The sequence below is a fragment of the Chrysochloris asiatica genome, unplaced genomic scaffold (genome assembly GCF_000296735.1).
Source record: "Chrysochloris asiatica unplaced genomic scaffold, ChrAsi1.0 scaffold00226, whole genome shotgun sequence".
Classification (NCBI taxonomy): Eukaryota; Metazoa; Chordata; class Mammalia; order Afrosoricida; family Chrysochloridae; genus Chrysochloris; species Chrysochloris asiatica.
In genome coordinates this window covers 2,446,298-2,467,917 of record NW_006408744.1, presented here as the reverse complement: position 1 = coordinate 2,467,917, position 21,620 = coordinate 2,446,298, and the positions used below count along the sequence as shown (strand labels likewise).

The window sequence follows — 21,620 nt, the reverse complement described above, 5'->3', positions numbered from 1 at the left end:
TTTGGAGATCAGTACTTTTGCCACAAAGAAAAAAGCACATAAAAGACACAAAACCACAATAGACTTATTACTTTTAGCATGTTAAAAACAATCACATCAAAAAAAGTATACAGATAAAAAATGTCATAGATGACATAAGAAAATACTGTGTATGTACGTATATATATATATATATATATTTATATATATATAAATCTCCAGGATTTACCACTGTGGATATATATGTTTTGGAGCAGCGTGGCTGCTGCACTCATAAACTAAATTGTACAGCTTGGTTTATTACAAATCACAGAAGCATGGTTTTAAAATCTGGAATAATATCTTCCACTACAATCTTATATACATTTATTTCTACACTTCCACAAGATCCAACTTAAGAACCCCAGTGGTACTGATTACCAGGATTTTGTTTGAGCTTCAGTACAGTACTTAGCTGCTAATACACTGCATTTGTTTTACCATTTAATCACATCATTACCAAGTTGATTAAAATTACATTAGACTCATTATATACATAAAAAATATTGTCACATTCACTAGCTAAACAAACGTTACTTTCATTTTAAAAGACAAACTTTTGTACCTTGGAAGTTTAAAGCCCAACTTGCAACAAGAGCCGTTGATGTTGTTGATGTTAATGAAGTGTTCTACTCTCGATTATTCAAATATGAGCAAAGTAATGTTGGAAATAAGCTCTCCAATTAAATACAAAGCCATACATTCTTGGAATGCCCCCAATTTTGTCAATATTTTGGTAACTGTAGTGTGTTAGCACATTTTTAAAGACATTTAAAGTTTTACTCCCTGAACCTCCTTTTTTTTTTTAATGGAAAAAAAACAAAAAACTTTTTCAGAAAGTATGAAACGTAATATTTTTTTTCTTAAAAACCAAAATCTTAGATTCCTATTACTAATTAGGTAAGATCATTTTTGACCATTTTACACAATGATAATGTAATGGCCCGGGAAGTTGATACAAAACCTACTGACTCCATTCTTTAAGGAAAGAGTGCCAGGGAGAGGGGGTGTAAATGACCACCTGGGGTCCTCAGCAGCCCAGCCCTGCATGAATTTAAGGGGCAGAAATAAGAAGTAACCATATTGTTAATCCTGCTTTCAAATGAATTTCAAAGGAGTTTATTCTGCTGCCCAGTGTGAGTGCTTGATGATCAGTAACTTGCAACTTCCCCTGCTGGCATTTGCTGGAGAGCGTATTGCAGCATTTTCTTTGCATCTGGCAAGGAACATTCTGCTTAGAGCTCTGCAAGAGGCAGACCAGAACAAAGGGTAGGAAAGCACTAAAACTGATCCTGGTGCCACTGGATACAATGAACGCTGCGCCTCTGACCATGAACTTAAACTGCCCTGGATTTTTAGCACCATTAAGTAGTCAGCTTTTCCCTCCAATGCCTTTAATTTCCAGATTGAAAGAAAACAGCAGCAACTGAAGGCGAATGATGAGCATTCTGTGAGATGTTGAATTAAATCAGGCAGGGAAATAAATCTTTTTAGTCAGTGTTTAGGGCCTGCGTTAAACACGAGGACTTGGGAAAAAGAAGTTGGAAAATTATAATCGTAAATTATTCCATGGATCTACATTAAAAGTAGTCATTTGAACATTTCCTTAGTCCTGTGTTTGAATGTGTATGCAAAGATGTCTACAATGATCTATTAAAAGACACATACACATACAGACAGCCCTAAGAATGTCTATTCTACATAGACAGTTTTTCAGTGCTTTGCAACATTACTTAAAATAAAATGGGCCAATAGAGTAAAAGATGGTCAGGTTTGGGAGAAAGATGGACATGAAACTGAGCAGTTAATTATTATTGTGCGTGCATCCCTAAGTGCTATTGCTATGTTTCCATGTTAAATTCTTTGTTAACAGGTTCAGTGATGATGCAATTTAAAATGCTCACCATAAGCAGCTCTACATGGGATGAAAATAGTTCCATATATTCTTATTACTAACATACATTAGAATTGTTTGGGTTGTTTACAATCGTATAAAATACTGCTTTGGCAATTATAAACATAGCAATGTAGGCTTCAGATGGTTTCTATTTTAGCGTCTTTAGCAAGTATTGATAAATTCTCACAGCAATACTGATTCTTGAATAGGAAGTCCATCGCGATTTCTGTAGTGATATGCTGGAGGTGAGGGCCCTGAATATTGATACCGAGGTGAGCTGGCATCTTCCAGAGCTGGCGAAGTTCTATACCGCACAGGACTATCCACTGAAACCACTGGGAGGGTTTGGTCCTGAAAGGTCACATGCTGAAAGGCTGAGTGTTTTGGTAAATTGCTTAAGTGGCTGCGGTGGCCATCCCGATTCCATGATTGTTCACGTAGCTCAGGTCTGTATGTGTAACTAACTTCTGACCATTTTCTGTTATCTGGCAAATAATCCACTGGAGGAATGATGAATTTTCCATTCTTCGGTGACCCTGAATATCCCCCAGCACCAATATCAACAGGAAGAACTTCTATTCGACTAGATGGCAGTACAAGAGGAGTTGGGCGGCTGTAAGATTTCTCTGGAGAAATATCTACTGAGGGAATAGACCCATAAGGCCTCCTGGAAGGATAAATTTGAGTCCCATGACTAAACTGTGGAGACACAGTACTGCTGTTAGCAGTAGGGATGTGTTTTGGAGAATTTCCATGGTAAACAGGGGGATTACTATAGGATGGTGGATGTATTGTCCCATGCTCTTCTCCAGCTAACTGAGAAGGACTTCTTACATAATTTGAAGGATGTCCTTTAAAAGTAAAGTGGTTTGATACTTTTGATGGACTAGAACTTGGCTCAGCATGCTTTCTTGAAGTGGTAGAATAAACAAAATGTCTTGGACTTTGAGAGTAAGCCCTTTCTAGAGCCTCTTCAACAGACGTTCCATTTTCATTCTCAGCTCCAGGGACATTATCATACTGCGATGCGTTGGAGCCACGCTTTCCCTCATCAACATCCAAAACCTTCATCTTCTGCCTTACATTTGATATTCGGTTATCAGTAGAACTAGGGATGGTGATTGTAAGTGTGGGGTTTGTTGATCTACTTTTGCCTTCAATGGCATATCTCGCAGTTTTTTCAACAGTCGAAGTATCTGAAGGTTTTTTCCATTTAGGCACAAATTCCTTTTTGATAGTTGAAGTGGCATTGCTATTCTGGTTAGCAACTGCATTATTATATTGCTTGGAATTGTCTTGTGGAACCGACAGAAGTTTTCCTTGAGCATCTACCTCACCCTTATGCTTTTTATTATCCTCAATCAGAGATTTCTGCTGGGACGGTCTTACTCTTTCCGGTGTAGCACTACTGCTCTGATGGTGTGGGGAAGGCTCGTGTCTTTTGTGAGGAGATGAGCCACTTTCTCTTCTGCTGCCTGTTTGGGGACTTGACTTGCCAACACTTCTTTGTCCGTTGCTCAGGTGATTAACGCCAGCAGACTGAGATTCAGGTGGAAGTTGTCCCAAAGGTTTCTTGGGATATTCATCTTCTTTACCTATAGGGAAAGATAAATGTAAAAGTCAAATAAAGACATGATGAAGTCAGAGCCAATATAATATTCTATTAATAACTCCCCGGTGTGGTGCTGTAGGATAAGCAAATGGACTGCTAACTGCAAGGTCAGCACTTGGAACCCAGCCGCTCTTACAAAGCCACTCTTGCTATGAGTCTGAACTGATTCAATGCACTTAACGACATTGTTGTTGTTAAGTGCCGTTGAGTCGGTTCCGACCCATAGCGACCCTGCACAGGGTTTCCGAGGCTATAAATCTTTACGGGAGCAGAAAGCCTCATCTTTCTCCCGTGGAGCAGCTGGTAGCTTCGAACTGCTGACCTTGAGGTTCCGCAGGCTGATTCGTAACCACCACGCTACCAGAGCTCCTTACTTACGACATAGCTCCATACTTTTTATATACGCACTAATACACATATATATACACCAGAGCATTTTAGTGGCTGAAGAGAACTATTTTTCAGACTGATACTTCTTGTTGTAAAGTGCTGTCGAGTTGGTTCATACTCATAGTGACCCTGCATAGGGTTTCTGAAAAGTAGCTGGTGAGCTTGAACCACCGACCTTGTGGCTCAAACTGACCTTACTGCGTTAACCCGCAGCACCACACCAGGGCTCCAGGCAACATGCAGGTAGTACTGTTTTGTAGTCTTATGACGGAAGGCTCACATAATTATATAATATGATTTTTTATCTTCTTAAAATATTATTGTTGCATGCTTTTTCAAGAATGCAGAGCTGATAGTCTCAGTTTTTGTCCTAAAAGAACCCTGCAGATCAGTACTTCAACATCTTATAATATCACTTTTAATTTACCTCAACAAAAATGGTTTGAAACTTCAATAAAAAGTTTCCTATTAGTTTCAAGCAGCTCTGCCAGATTTAGAAGTCAAACTGATTACCAAATAAAAGGAACTGTGCTCTTTGGAAGTTAACATTTTAAAAACATCATAGTATAAATGCCAAAACAAAGTGCGGTGGGAGGATGAGAAAGAAAAAGAAACTCAGATTATACTGGACATTTTTAGTTCTGTATTTTAAATAATTATCAGAAAATTCATGAGGAATTACAGGAAGATTTAGTCCATCAGACATTTAGTAAGCAGTGCTTAAAAATGATCTACTACAATATGTTTGTCCAATAAATATCGAAAGTAAACCAAACCGAACATACTACCATTGAATTAGTTCCGACTGTCAGAGAGCCAACAAAGGGTTTTCGAAGTTGTAAACCTTTATGGAAGAAAAAAGCCTCAGCTTTCTTCTGTGGAGTGTCAAGACCTCACTAGAAAATAGCATCACAGTTTAAGATATATCTGTCTTTCACCTGGTCATTGTAATGTAATATTACAATATTACAATATTACTTAAAAAAATACTTTTTTTGCTCTCTTCAAATACCTGCCCATTCACCCAGTCATCCAACAAATACCTAAGAGGGCTTCAAAACGTTTGTGGAAAAACTCTATTTTGTTACCTTTTAATTCAGTTTTTCCACAAACATTTTGAAGCTTCCTGATGCGCTGCGCAAGTTCTGTGTAAGGAGTCCTGGTGACACACTGGTTAAGCAGTTTGCTGCCAAAAAGGACAGCAGTTTGAATCCACCAACTGTTCCATGGGAGAGAGCTGCAGCAGTCGGGTTCTGCACAGATTTACAGCTTTGGAGCTCTGATGGGGCCGTTCTGCTCTGTCCGTCACGTCTCTATGAGGTGGAGTCAACTTGACGGCTATGGGTTTGGGTTTGGAAGCTCCGTGTTGGGCACTGTGCTGGGCAGTGAAACATGAGAGGTGGGTGGGTACATAGACACATGGTCTTTGCTCTAAGTACAGTCTTGGTGACAATGATTTCATTGACCTATACAAAATATTTTTCTTTACGATATTTTGAAAGAGAGGTATTCAATGAACTTTTCTTTGAGGTAGGGAGGATGGGGAGGAAGCGATATTCTTTAAAGAGTTCGGCTATCAGATCCAGAATCACTGAGGTAAAAGGTAACACTTATGCTATTCTAATTCAGTGGTTTTAAAACTTGAAAAAAAAAAAGCAAAACAGACTCCTTTTTCAAATCTGATTTTATCTGAAACCTCAGGATCTACAGACAGTATAAATAAAACTGGTTCCAGAGAGATCTCGACCTAGGTCTGTCTGCATTTGATCGTTGGGAAAGCAGAGACTCCGAGGGAGAGGTCAAGAGGACCTGCAGCGGCAGAAACAGAAGGAGAACCAGGACCCAATATTTTCACTCCCCACTCGCTGCTTTCTTCCACTACACTAATTTCATAAAACCCCAGAGAAACTTCTCATGTTGACTGAATTGAACTTTACCTTGACAATGCAAATGCAAGCTTTTCTATTCAATCCCTTAAAAGGAGATAAAGCACCAGTGTTGGCATATACTTGTAAACTATGTTCTTTCACTGACTGATTCATCCAACAGAAGTAGATGTCACATAACTACAGGCACCAGTCTTGTTGTTGTTGTTGTTAAGTGCCTTCGAGTCGGTTCCGACCCATAGCGACCCTGTACAGGGTTTCCGAGGGTGTAAATCTTTACGGGAGTAGAAAGCCTCATCTTTCTCCCGCGGAGCGGCTGGTAGTTTCAAACCGCTGACCTTAAGGTTCGCAGCCCGATTCGTAGCCACTACGCTACCAGAGCTCCTTACAGGCACCAGTCTAGGTGCTGGCAATATAATGATGAAACAAAACAGATGAAGTCCCTGCCCTTGTGGAGCTTTTATTCTAGTGTGGAGATACTATGAAGAAGAACATCAATGTTGAATAAAGCAATTATTTAACACTGATTTTCTTCTGGAGGTTGGACAGAGAAAGAAAGAACTCCAGCGGGAACAAAGGTCCTCTGTGCCTGAGAGAGGTGGGAGAGACAGGCAGAGTTAGATCACATAAGGTCCTGGAGGCCACAGGAAGGACTGGGATTTTATTCTGAGTGTAATTATAAATTACTGGAGGCTTTTCAGCAGAAGAGCAATAGGATCTACAGCCCATCTTAAAGCCCGCATTTAAGGGTGTCATAATAAATGATAATATTAACAATGGCTAATGCTCTATAAATCCGTTGCTGTCAAGTTGATTCCAACTCAGTGTCCCTAGAGGACAGAACAGAATTGCCCCACACAGTATGCCAGGCCTGTAATCTTAACGGAAGCAGACTGCCACGGTTTCCTCACGGCAAAGTAGCTGGGAGGTTCAAACCACCAATCTTTCGGCTAGTAGTCAAGTGTTTATCATGGCACCACCAGACCTCCTCATTGAGCACTTATCATGATTCAGCCACAGACAAAAAAGCTGCCATATGATGCTAACAATAGGCAACCTAGGTAGGTCAGTGATGATACTCTTATTTTATACATAGGGAAAACAGAGACACAGACATTAACTTGCCCAAGGTCTCACCACTGGTAAGAGGCAAACTCAGAATTCAAACCACAGCTGATTGTGGGGCCTTTGTTCTTTACTACGTAGGGAAAGGGGTGAGAAGACATTGATTTGGGGATATATCTTTAAGGTAAAGTTCACTCCTTTGCTGACTGGATTGGATGCTGTGAGGGAATGAGCAGTAAAGAAAGACTCTTGGTTTAAAGACAGCAACAGATATATGCTAGTTAACAGGAGTAACGACTATTATTTAGTAGCAATATCAATTGTTCTTGTGTCTTTTATTTAAAGATATTAAGATACATGGACAAATTATTTTAAATGATAATCCAAATCTAAAATGCTTGTCATGGAAAGATGTCGGATGCTTTATAAATGTATTGAAATGACCTGAGGCATCCCAATTTTGTCAACATGTGAACTATATGGACTCATGGTTAGAGAGTTAACTACAATGTATCCCAAGTCAAAAATATTCACAAGCCGTGATTCGGTCTATTTGGTTAAAAACAAATGAATAAAAGTAAAATTCAAATCTATCCAATGACCTCAAACAGCTTTTATCGGCTCTCTGCAGTTACCCAGCTTGCCATGCATCAGGATGGGCTGGATGGCCACTCATAACAATGAATATATGAATTCCTTCTCCTCTGCAGACAAATAACCTCAACAAATACAAATTATCAGTAAGACAGAAACAGCTCCGTACCTAACAGAAAAACTGAGTTCATAAACTTTTGCGCCCCACTCTGACAATTTTCTAAGGGCAGAACACACCAGTGCGAATGGCTGATCCAATGGTTGGTTGATATTTCTTTCAGTAAGAAAATAGTATCAGCCAACTATCAACCCTTTCAGGCTGACTGGTAGGAACCTGAAGGAAAACATAACCATTAAATAGAAAAGGAAAACTGTGGCACCCAGAGAGTGGTTAATTCATGCCTGTAAGATGTGCTGTTCCAGGGACAAAATTGGATTCGTAGAGGAGATTCTCACGCTGAGCCCTCTGAGCTGCCCAATTTCTCTACCTCTCAATGGTTTTTGGCAGCCTGCAGAGAGAGCCACCAACTTTTGAGTTCATATGAAATAACAGAAAATGTTTTCAACTTTTTCTGAAGAAGCTTTGTTTTTGTTTTTTTTTAAACAGGAGATTTCAAAATGAAATGCAATTGTACCTTTTGCATGCGTACTCTCCGGGAACACCAACCTATTGGGAAAAACTGCAAATATTTTGCTTAGCTCTGACTGTAGATGTTTTAGAAGGGTTTTCAGTGTTCCAAGTTATTATCAACTCACATTTCATGAGAACTATCTTCTCGTGAAATTGGTTCTTTCAAATGTTAGGTTTATTTATATCCTATATCTCAAACCTAGCTTTGATTTCCTAAAAACACACTTTATTAACAGTTTTCTCCTTTTAGAAAAAATCATTACCTTTCACTATTTAGGATGACCTGCTGTTGTGATTCTAGCACATTTTTAATGTCAACAATGTAATGAAACCAACTATAATAATTAAAATTTATCTTCTATGTTGTTGTTGTTAGGTGCCTTCGAGTAGGTACCGACCCATAGTGACCTTATGCACAGCAGAACGAAACACTGCCCTATCCTGGGCCAACCTCACTACCGTTGCCAGACTTGAGTCCATTGATGCTGTCACCTGGCCAATTCATCCATTGGGGGTCTTCCTCTTTTTCTCTGACCCTCCACCCAAAAGGCATCTGAGCAAACCAAATGTGAGAGGTACATGTAGTACCAGCTCCACAGGGACACCTGGCATTCCATTTCTTCTCAGACTCCTGCATGCACAGTTCTGTTCTATGGTCAGTAACTGACTACTGGGGAAGTAGTCGATTCCAGGTTGGCTTTCCAAGTGTTTCTTTCACAAACACTCAGCTATCACTATTTCTTGATGATAGAGCTTTTTACAAAGGCTACCCTTTTAAAGAGTGACAGGCAGCAATCTTCTAAATTTGGACGAACACTGTTGTTGAAATGCACATTGTACTGCTCACCCCCAGCCCCATTTAGAGATAAAGTTTCACAGTGTTGTTGGTCCACATACCTTTATGACATAGTAGATACACAAAGGTCTGGATAATCAAACAATCTGAGTTTGAATCTTGACTCAGCCACTCATAAACTACATGAATTTGGACAAGTTAAAAATAGCCTCTCGGAGCCTCAAATTTCTCATTTTAAATGCATGTCGTTGTTGTTGTTAAGTGCCGTTGAGTTGGTTCAGACCCATAGCGATCTTGTCTAGGGTTTCCGAGGAGTGGCTGGTGAGCTTGAACCGTTGATCTTGTGGTTCAAACCAACTTTGGCAGTCCAGTGTAATAACCCACACAGCACCATTTAAATGAAGAGAGCAATATATACTTTGCAGATTTGATGCATTAGGTAATATATGAAAAAGCCTAGCGTATTTCCTGTCATGTGGTTAGTACACGATAGCTATCATTATAGTATCACTCTACACTTAAGTAAAAGGAGCTCTGGTGGCGTAGTGGTTATGAATCAGGCTGCTAATCTCACAGTCAGCAGTTCGAAACTACCAGCTGTTCCGTGGGAGAAAGATGAGGCTTTCTGCTCCCGTAAAGATTTACAGCCTCAGAAACCCTGTATAGGTTCACTATGAGTTGGAACCGACTCCACAGCACATAACAACAACAACATTCTTAAATAGTTATTTCTAGAACAGATTTCATAGTGCTGCGTATTTATTTCGATCCAAGTTTATCTTATTTTGATTCATTACTTCAGTCTGAGATCTCTGTGGAATTTAACATTGACTTCCCCTCCCATTACAGTATCATCCACAAATCTAAATGCCATGTTAGCATTATTTTCATCCAAGTGATTCTTAGTAGGAACAAAAGGTGGTGCTGCAAGTTAGGTGTTGGTCTGCTAACTGCAAAGTCAATGGTTCAAACCCACCAGTTGCTCTATGGGAGAGAGATGAGGCTGTCTGCTCCTGTACAGATTTACCGTCTTGGAAATCCTATAGAGATAGGGTTGCTCTGAGTTGACTCGATGGCAATTGGTTTGCTTACTGGTTTGTTAATTTCTTTAATCTATGAAGAACTCTAAAAAGTGAGCAAGACAATGATGGCTACCACATAAAAAACTAAATCGAAGATATAAACAGGAAACTCACAGAAGAAAGAGCATCAGTACATCTATAAAAAGTTATTGTTGTTGTTAATTAAGTGCCGTTGAGTTGGTCCCACCCAAAGTGAACATGTACAGGGTTTCCAGGGAGTGACTGGTGGGTTTGGACCACTAACCTTGTTAACGGTTAGCAGTCCAGTGCTTATCTTACAGCGCCACACCAGAAATGCAAAGTAAAGTATTTCTAAAATTGCCATATATTATACTATTGTGGGTTTGGAGAAACAGTTCACAGAAACCATTTAGGAGGAAAACAAATTTGTACAATCTGCTGTAGAGCAGTTTGACAAAATGTATTCAAATTTAAGGTCCTTCATGATACAAATGTTTGTGTTGGACTGTGGCACTGTAGGATAAGCACTGGACCACTAGGTTGGTAGTTCAAACTCACCGGCTGCTCCTGGAAAACCCTATACAGGGTCACTATGAGTTGGATTTGACTTGATGGCACTCAACAACAACAAGTAACCTAAAGGTTGGTGGCTTAGATCTACCCAGTTGTGTTGCAAGAATAAAAGATCTGGCAATCAGCTTCCATAAAGATTACTGCCAAGAAAACCCGACAGAGCAGCTTCTACTTGGTGCAGACGCCATGAATTGGAACTGACAGAATGGCAAGGGTCACTTTTCGTTCTGTTTTAGTTTTGGTTTGTATACAAGCTTGTTGTTGTTGTTGTTATGTGCCGTATAGAAGTTTATCATCTAGCTATGGTACCACTGAAAATCTATGTCAGCATAATAACTAAGCAGGTATATATAAATCTATGGCTACAGAAATTAAGATTTCAAAAAATTAAATGATAAAAAAGGTTTATGGTCAATAAAGAGGATTTGTTCCATAACTATTAAGTTGTGTAACAAAAACATGCTAGAATAAATTATGAGTATTGACTCATAGAAGTCTTTATATATGTATTTATGTTATATATGTTAATATATTTGTGACATGTTAATATATTTATGACATAACTAGTAAAAAAGTACATTATAAACAAAATGGGCAACATAATCCCATTTATTATAAAATGGGGTTATAAAAATATATAAGGATAACTCTACATAGGACTAGAAAATGACTTGTTATTGCTGTTGTTAAGTGCCGTTGAATTGGTTCTGACTCATAGCGACCCTGTATAGGGTTTCCAAGGAGCAGATGATGAGTTTGAACCACCAAACTTGTGGTTTAAACAGACCTTGCGGTCCAGTGCAATATCCACACCAGGTCTATAGAAAAATGACTATGGCATACCAAACTGTTAACATTTGTAGTGAACACACAAACCAAAAAAAGCGAGTTTAGATTGAACAATTTTTTTTCTTAACCATTATATAACTTAAAAAGAAAAAAAGCCCTACCAACATGCTTTGCTTGCATAGTAAGGAAATAAGAAATTCAAACACATCGAGTATTCTCTTATTATATTCCCTCTAGAATGATATTGAGCTTTAATGTGGTGCTGTAGGATAAGCACTGGACTGCTAACTACAAGGTTAACAGTTGGAAAACCTACATAGCGTCTCTAAGTCAGAATGAACTTGACAACACACAGCAACAAGAAAGGATGCTATTAATCTGCAGTTTGGGTTTGTGGTTTTAGCCAATATCTTCATTATGTGCATTAGTATCATAAGACTTCATCAAATTCTTTATTTTTGCTCAGATACACTAGGCTGACAGCATTCTTCTAGTGTGCTAAATAAGCAACTTTAACAACAACAAACTAAATTAAACAGGTTTGGCATTCTTAGTGAAGCCATATTTTAAATGCTTGCAATAATTTATTGATTCTTGCGACACAGATACCTTGTTTATTGGTCTGTGATTTACATTATCTAATTTTTCTCCCTTTTGAAAAGAAGGGCCAAATTTTTCTAATCTCCATCCTTCAAAAACTTCGTTTGGTCCCATAATTTTTCAAAGATTACTGACAATCATCGAGATCTCAAGTTCACCTAGTCAAATGGAAGGTGATCTCTTCTGTTAAGAGACCAAGTAGCTGGTCTCTGAGTTACAACTTGGCCTCATTTGGTTTCAAGTTCCTGTTATCAATACCTATTTGTACCTTACCAATCTAAAGCCTCTTTTACTGGAAACAAAAACAAAACATAACTGGAATAGTGTCTACCTTCTTCCTATTATACCTCTTGATTCTTATTCAAACACAGGCACCATAGGATAAACACTCAACCTCAGGCTGGTTTGAATGCAAGGTCAGTGGTTCAAACTTACCACTGTTCCTCAGCTATCCTATACAGGGTTGTTATGTGTCAGAACTGACTCAACGGCACACAAGAACAACAACATGGCTGGTTTTAAGGAGCCCTGGTAATGTAGTTGATTATGTGCAGAGCTGCTAACTGCAAGGCTGGTAGCTTGATTCTACCAGTCACTCTCAGGGAAAAAGATGAGGCTTTCTCCTCCTGTAAAGACTTACAGCCTCAGAGACTCTATACAGGGCCACTATGAGTGGGACCCAACTCAGTGGTACACACAATCACCACCATGGCTGGCTTTGGTTATAGTATAAGGATACTATAGTATAAGGATAGAGAAGAGAGGTTAGGATGGGAGCAAGGAGGCCAATGCAACAGAAAAAAATTAAAAACAAAACAAAAACAACAACCTTTAAGCATGGGAGTGAAAGGACAGGAGCGTGGGGAGGTGGGTGCGGAAAAGACTATGAGAGAAAGCTGAACATCTTTGGGGAAAATATTTACATGACACCGACAGTCCATAGGTTGTGATACACAGAGAAATTCATTCTGAATCATTTAGCTACAGAAAAGGCCTGTATTAGTGAAGACCAGTGAGACACAGAAAATGTCACCTAATGGATTTAGGGCATGTGTTTCTCTGGAGAAAGAATTAAAAATATCAAAGAGAAAGGTAATAGACTAATTTCACGCAAGAAACAAAATTTAAAAAAAACTATGTATCCTACATATGTGGGAGATTTAACTTTTCAATACAAAGGGTAAGAAAAGGATTTACTTACACTTAACACTACTTTCTATTCAAGTCAATACAGATATTCCTTTGTCTAAGAAATAGTTATTAATATTCTATGAACCTACACAGCATATTAGAACTAAAAGAAAAATTAAGCATGTTCCAGTTTCTGAATGGAATCCTGGTGTGACGCTGTGGGTTAACGTGCTGGACTGCATGGTTGGTTTGAACCACAAGGTTGGCAGTTCAAGATCATCAGCCACTCCTCGGAAACCCTATACAATTGGAACGGACCCAAGGGCACTTAACAACATTTTCTAAATGGACAAGAATCCAAAATACACACTGTTTTTGTTTTGTTTTGTTTTTTTAAATCTGATTGTTCTGAAATATCCAACAAAGAGCATCTTACAGCACTTTCATTATAGCCAATAATAGATTCTCATTTATGTCAAGTAGATCATGAACTATGAACAGTGACTTCTACTTCTGTATTCCTCACTGCAGTATCTAAAATAGTAACAGAATTCTAAGGAAGTGCTAATAAAATGGTCACTGAATCTAGTCATATAAATAAAAATGACACACTGTTCACAAACATAAAGTTATTAATATTCAAGATCCAGCCTAAGACTCTAGACATAGAAGATTTGGGGAAAACCAGAACAGTGTTGACAAAATGGCACAGTGTCTAATTCCTTTCTAGGTGACAATCTCTCATTAGGAACAAGGCCTCTATAGGAGGTGCCTTGCAAATACCACAAAGGTATAAAGACACTTACAGAAGACAGCCTCTTTGCCCCCTAAAGATTTTCAATAAGGAAGGAAGATGGCATGGTAATATGAAAGAGGTAGACAGGTACATAAGAAAGAGCCTCCTAAAATAGAAGCATTTTAAAAAATCAATTCCTCCAAACCTTAAAGAGAGCTTAGACTAGGTGGCCCTGCGTGTTAGCAGGGGTTAGGGTTATCATAGGTATAAGGACCACCTGAAGTCCTGGATTTGCTTTATTGAAAGCAATGCTCATTCACACCAACAATGATATTCAGTGGGGAACATGCTAGATTTGAACAAGTGGAATTAATATATGGTTTATGATACTAGCATCAATTTCTAACATCCATGAACATTTGTTGATTCATTAACACTGCTGAATTATGTCACATACAAGTCACTCTCATACTTGTCTATCTAACACCTCTGAATGGTGCAAAATTCTCAGCAATTCAACAGTGATCACATGCACAGATGTTGTTTGCATTTTAATGAAAGTCAGAAGGTCCTCAGGGCAGCATGACCTGATGCAAGAAGGCCTTCTGAAAAGGGTGAAGAGAGTGGCAGGGCAGGAGGGCAGGAGGGCACAGTAGGTGAATCACACAGAGGACCACAAGGAGAAGAAAGGAAAGCCGAGGGGAAAAGGAACTGTGAAGACAGAAGATGGAGATGGCCATGGGGAAGCTATGAGCTGGCCATCTTCCTTCCTAGAGGCAAGCAGCTCTTGTTTTTGGCTCAATTCCAACAGTAGCACCCAAACTCTAGGATTCTATGCCTAGGCAATCTAACATCGGGAATTACAAAATTAAAAAGAAAACTCTGCTTGACTTTATTAGAAAGCAGAGTCTTTTTTGAAGGTTTAATCATTTATTGCTAGACTAAAGATACACTGGACCAAAAGGCTAATTTGAACCTAAAGATGCCAGTTCAAACCCACCAGTAGTAGCTCCTTGAAACCCTACACAGACCACTGGATAGCACTTAACAACAACAAGATACACTGCTTAGTGCCTGTAAGGAGGACAAATGACATCACCAGCAGTATTTTATATGCTAATTAAGTATGATTTGCTTTCATAAAAGTATATTCAAATAAAACATTCAATTGCTTTTTACAATCTCATCTTGAATCTATCTCAACCTACTATATTGTAAGTATCACACACTGATGCATACAGTATTCAAGTACCACACACACACATACACACTGATACTTGGCCTTTGTTATGCTGAGATACTTCTTTTCACCCCTAAACAATTAAGTTCAATGAAAACATTCAAGCATAATTGAGGTCAAAACAGATGACTATACACAAGTAAAAAGTATTAATATTATTCATACTTTCATTCTGGGCTTCTTTTCAATAGCCATAACCAAGTTTTTGCTCATCCTACTACAGTTTCATGCCTAAAATTTCCTTCTTGCCTCTGAAAATATGGGCATTTAATGAAGAATTACCAAGCTAACTCCTTAACCAGTAGGAAAGAATGACAATTTCTACCAGTTATAATGTGGGGCACTTCTGAGGAAATACCACTTTCATGATTGTATTTGCTAGTGCCTAATCACATAGCTGGCAAGAATTAACTATACTAATCTGCTCAGTAAAATAAATCATAACCAGATACACTTCAGAATAAAGTTGTTTTTTGTATTTTTTTTTCTTAAAAACAAAAACAACCCAGTAAAAAGAAAAAATACTTAATCACTAAAAGATAAAATAGTTGTGACTTATAGTGACCCAGTATATGGATTCTGAGAAGCAGCTGGTGAGTTTGAACCACCGACCTCACGGTTCAAATCAACCTTGTGGTCCAGTGCTTATCCTACAGCGCCCCACCAGGACTCCAAAAGATATGGCCATGTCCTAATGAAATCCCTCTAGGTGAGTCCATTTTTGATCTTACTCAGGCCTGTGTCACCACCCAGTGGTCACCACGTGTAACTACAAGACTCACAGATTAAAATTGCCTCAGAAGACAGTAACTGGTTTTTGGACCCCAACAAGAGACATAATTAGCAGAAACTGCTCTAAGTGCTGCCTTGTAAGCAACACTCTGCTTTCCAGTTTGAATAACAGAATATAAATACTCTAACTTTTCTAACAGTTTTTGGTAAGAAAAGGTAGGGGCCACTGTCAGAAAAATTTGGGGATTTTTCTCTGAGAGCAGATATTAAGTCCAAGTGAGTTTTAAAGGAGTGTCCCTAAATGGCTGATTTCAAATTTATCTTTGAAAAATCAAATGTTTCTGTTTCTGTCTAATGAACTATCAGTCAGAGGAATAAACAATTTAAACACTACTATAGTCTTTAATAGGAGCTCTGGTAGCATAGTGGTTACGAATCGGGCTGTGAACCTTAAGGTCAGCGGTTTGAAACTACCAGTCGCTCCGCGGGAGAAAGATAAGGCTTTCTACTCCCGTAAGGATTTACACCCTCGGAAACCCTGTACAGGGTCGCTATGGGTCGGAACCGACTCGACGGCACATAACAACAGCAACAATAGTCTTTAATAAAGTGAGTAAAACAAAAGGAGTAAGGTTGGTTTTCAAAATTTTAATTTTAATATAAAAAAAAAAAAAATTCTAAAACTTATTGTAGTTAGGGTTACAAGCTTGACTTTTTTTTTCTCCAGCCAGTTAAACTTGAAAAATAAAGGAAATAGAAAGTAGAAATTTAAGCACATTCTTCACAATTTTTTTGTTATGTTTGTCAAGCGCCATTGAGCCAGTTCCAACTCATAACAATCCTGTATAGGGTATCCGAGGAGCGGCTGTTGAGTTTGAACCGCTGACCTTGTGGCTCAAACTGACCTTGCAGTCCAGTGTATTAACCTGCAGCACTGCAATGGGACTCCACAATAAACCTGCTTAGTACCATGTAAATTCCAATAGACTTTAGTGAAATCATTTTGTTTTTAAATGTACATTTGTGTTTCCTAGATATTCACACACATAAAAATTGTCATGTACACCATGTTTCCATGATATAGACAAAATAAAAGTGAAAACCCATCTAAGCCCCTTAAAAGTGGTACAGATTTTTTTTTTTTTTTTTACTAACATACAGCAAAACTGGTGTGTGTACATGTAAGCCTGTGTATGTGTACAGTTCTACGAGTGTAACCACCATTACAGTGAGGGCACAGAGTGAGCCCATCACCCTAAAAGCCTTCCCTTGTAGACAGTGTAGTTTTCATTATCTAAATAATACATTAGAACTTCACCGACTCATTCAAAAGAGACTGAATGAATGGTGCTGGTGGAAAGAAGACAGGGTCCCTCTCCTCGGGGAACTTTCCCCTGTCTAACAAAGACAGACATACACACTAACACACGCAGCAAAGCATTCTAAGTATGGGATTACACACCTAATGGTAATTCAGGCACAAAATACAGGTGGTCACTTCTCAGCTGTGGGGACATTAGGACTGGCTGAGAAGGCTTCAGAAGAAGTGATGCTTAATCCAAGTTGTGAGAATTAAATAGAATGGATGGACGTGATGGTTAAAGTGGGGATTGTGAAGGCATTCTTCAGGGAGGCACAAATTCAAAGGTAAAGAAATGTGACACTGCCTGATAGCAAAATTGTGAACTTAGGCTGTTGTTGTTAAACACCGTCAAATCAGTTCAACAAAAATCTTGCACCAAGTACCCATCCCAAAGTATTACTGAAAAAGATTAAGTGAATTAATATTAGTAGGTAAAGCACTTAACAAGGAATCTGCCAGATAAGACACAATAAATTCTTGCTGCTACTATTACTATTGGCGGTGGTGGTGGTTGTGTACTGTGGAGTCAGTTCCAACTCACAGCAATCCTATATAGGGTTTCAGAACCTCTAAATCTTTACAGGAGCAGAAAGCCTCATCGTTCTCCTGTGGAGTGGATGGTAGATTTCAATGGCCCAACACATAACTCACTGCATCACCAGGGTCTTTTACTGTATTAGCTAAAAGTAGCCTGGGTGGTAAGGTAGAAGGCAATGGAAAAATAGCATGGTTGGAGAAGTAGCAAGAAGCCAAGTCACTGAGAATTCTGCATACCCAACTAAGGCATTAAGATTTTCCTCCTGTAAGCACCTACTGCCTCGAAAGGGCTTGGCCATTTAGTAAGATTACTCAGGCACCAAAAGGAGGTAGGTGGAGTCAGGGATCTCAGGTCAAAAGACATAGCTCTAGTAGTGAGGTTGAATGGGAGAAACTAAATAAGAATCAAAAGAAATAGGAATCGGTGGCTAAGGTAGAAGTAAAGAGAAGGAACAGATTTTCAGTGGAGCCCTGGTGTGGCGCTGTGGGTTAATGCGCCAGACTGCAAAGCCGTTTGAACTGGCAGTTCAAGCTTACCAGCTGCTCCTTGGAAGCCCTATACAGGGTTGCTATGGGTCGGAACCGACTCAATGGCACTTCACAACAACAACAAGTGGATGAGTGAGATGAACCTTTTACCTTGTTAGGAAACACAGTGGAGGGATAGGAAAAGCTTTGCAAGCTGAGTCAGGAAATAATTCATTCGGTTTTAGATAATGAGTTTGAAGTGTCGGAGGGACAGGCAGGTGAAGATGCCCACTTAACTAAATAAGTCTGGAACTCAAAAGTTCTCAGAAGAAAGATCTATGATGCGGGCAAAGATTTGGAAGTCCTTGAGGTGATTATTGCAACTGTGGGTCATGAGGAAATCATCAGGGGAAAGAAAGCAAGTAGGACAAAAACAGTGCAAGGGTCATTTCAAAGATGAGCTGAAGAAAAGGAGCCAGTGAAGGACACAGGAAGAAGAATGGTTAGAGAAGTAGAGGTGGCAGAGAGAGCAGTTATCTGGAATGGGGAGTGAAATCAGTACAAGTAGTAAAGAACTTGTAACGACCTCAAAGTCCTGCTGTGAATAAGCATGAGTGAACATTTTCTTTCTACGTGCCAGTCAAAATTTTTGAACATCATACAAAAGAAGTTATACAAAAGAGAAAATGCAATACTGAGAAGACTAGCAGTTTGTTTCCTACAGATAAACAAAATAAAAATTCCAAATCTCTCCGGTGAAAAAAAGAGCATGTATATCAGAGCCAGAGCAACAAAATACATCCTTAAAAAGATCCCTTCAGTGTTATATTTTAGTGTTGTATTTCACCGATACCTGAAGTAAAAGATAAACATTAAAGTGGCTCTCTCAAAGATCAAAGAAAACTTTCTCTTGATTCTTCTATATAGGTCATGTTGTTGTTGTTAAGTGCCAGTTCTCAGTGATCCTGCAGAGCGCGTCCAAGGAGCAGCATTCCAGTGGTTATCCTGCAGCGCCACACCAGGATTCCACGTAGATCATAAACTATAACTTTTGGGCAAATTGGCAATCAAGTTGGTCAAAGAGAATTAACAGAGGCTTTCTAATCAGAATAAATTCCACCAATTGACAAAACCTCTGTCAAGTGCCTTCATTCAAACAAAAGATAGTTGAGGAGATCAAAGGAATATTTCTAGCTATAGATAACTGGCCTAAGCAGACATGCAAGAAACTATGTGACTCCTGATCATACTTCAATTGCCAATTTTACTTAAACTGTGGTTGTCAAGGTTGACTCACATCAAGAGATGATGAGCTAAAATTTTAAGACTGTTTTATACAGTCGGAACCGACTTGGTGGCACTTAACAATGACAATTAAAATCTACAATGTACATACATTTTCACCTACTCGGTTCACTTCTAGAAATGTATCATACATTTATATGCAAAATGTTATGAGGATATTAATGACAACAGGACTGCTTTTAATAAGAAAAAGGGATAATTTAAATGTCCATCAACAGAGGACTTAGGGGATAACTTAGAACAAATGGATACAATTAATCACTGTGCAACTGATAGAAGAATACAGCACCTCTACTGGTATTGTTGTTAAGTGACATAGAATTGGTTCCGATTCATAGCAATCATTGTTTCGACTCATAGCAATCATGCATACGGTTTCTGAGGAGCAGCTGGTGGGTTTGAACTGCCAGCCCTGCGATCCAGTGCTTATCATATAGCGCCACACCAGAACTGGTATTGCATGTAAGGAAGTCACCTCCCCAGTTCAGTTTTCACCACACAATTGAAAGGTCTATACAGTGAACTAGGAAGGTACGCACACCTTAGAATAATCAACCATTTTACATCAAAACGGCAGCACTTATCCAGACATAGTTCAGGAGGGTTAGGAAAGGAGGAGGAATGGAAATAGGAAACACAGGGGGAAAGTGGGATACGAAATGTTTCAATGTGAGCTCTCAGTCACTGAGATGAAACAAAATGTGTTTAAACTGCTGAATGGTAACTGATGTGCTCTGAAACCCTTCACCCAATTCACAATAAAAAGAAAAAAAAACCTAAGCAAAACGAAACAAAAAAATCCAAACCCATGTACCTGCAAATAAGACCCTGTTTGGGAGTTCTTTTGTTATTTAATAAGGCCATCCTGCTGACTCCTCAGCAGTACTGGAGGTGTACAAAAAACCCAGAATAGACACAGACATAGGTACACACCAGAGGAGCTGCTATGTGACAGCAAGACAGATGAACTAGAACCAACATTGGCATGCAAGGATTGCTAGTAGTCTCCAGAAACTAGTAGAGCGGCCCACAGAAGTAATGTTCACAATCCTAGTATGACCTTTCGCCTTCAGAAATGTGAAAAAAAAAAATGTCTATTTTTTAAAACCAACCACTTGTGGTTATTTTCGTTACAGCAGCCCTAAGAAACTAAGAGTATGTAAAGAAATCTGAGAGGGTAAAAAAAAAAAATGTTGGAGTTGGTTCCAACCCTTAACAACACTGTATAGGGTTTCTGAAAAGCAGACGGTGAGCATGAACCACCAACCTTGCAGTACAAACTGACATATATATTTGTGTGTGTGTGTGTGTGTATATATATATATATATATATATATATATATATACAGTTGTAGTATGCATATACTGTATTCCTATTCTGAAATCATTAAATAGAAAAAATAAAAACAAAACAGATCAAAATAGTGAGATACAGCTAAAGCAGTAGTTAGAGGAAAAATTATAGCATTAAATGTTTACACTAAAAAAGAAGAATGATCTCCACTCACTAATTTTTCACCTAAGAAATCAGGAAAAGAGAACAAGATAAATTCAAAGCATGCACAAGGAAATAATAAAAATACCTTGACATCTGCAATACTCACAATCAGTCCTGATAGCAATTATTCACTACTGAACCACAAGAGTCTTATCCCCATCTCCTTTCACCAGCCCTATCCAGACAGGCTGGAAACCACTCAGTAGAGATTCTACCTTCCCCCATACCCTCTGAAACCAGGCTCCCTCTTGAAAGCTTGTAAGCCAGTCACTCTGTGCCCCCATTTTGGGTAGCCAATATCTAAGTTGCCCATTCCAACACCATGGTTCTTGATGAGAAGGAGAGAAAGAGTAATTGAAAACTCTAGACTCATGGAAAAAAGAAAGGCTGTGCGCTGGCGGCCAGGAGGCAGGCTTGCAGAATGTGTTCTTTGATTGTTTAAATTATTATATATTCCTTAGTGTTTTGGTGTACATTAAAAAAACAAACCAGAGGGAATAGAAGCAAATACTATTGAATGATGCTGCATTAAGGGATTGTAATCACTGCAATGAAACGAAATATGATAGAATGAGTGAAAACTGATGTTCTCCCTTGTAAACTATCACTTAATTCACAATAAAAGCTTAAAAACACAAAAACCAAAACAACCCCATGTGTGTTTTTTTTTATTAAACAATACTGTCAACCAAGCTTTTAAATTAAAAAAAAAATTT

At 38.7% G+C, this 21,620-nt stretch overlaps 1 protein-coding gene across 1 annotated transcript in view; it reads right to left on the bottom strand.

The window, feature by feature from the left end:
• Positions 1-2,098: 2,098 nt before the first annotated feature.
• Positions 2,099-21,620, bottom strand: part of USP6NL (USP6 N-terminal like) — a 76,897-nt gene continuing 57,375 nt past the window's right edge. Inside the window, exon 14 of the mRNA XM_006873169.1 lies at positions 2,099-3,510. Within this exon, the coding sequence (XP_006873231.1) occupies positions 2,099-3,510 (1,412 nt within the window). The remainder of the gene's footprint in view (positions 3,511-21,620) is intronic.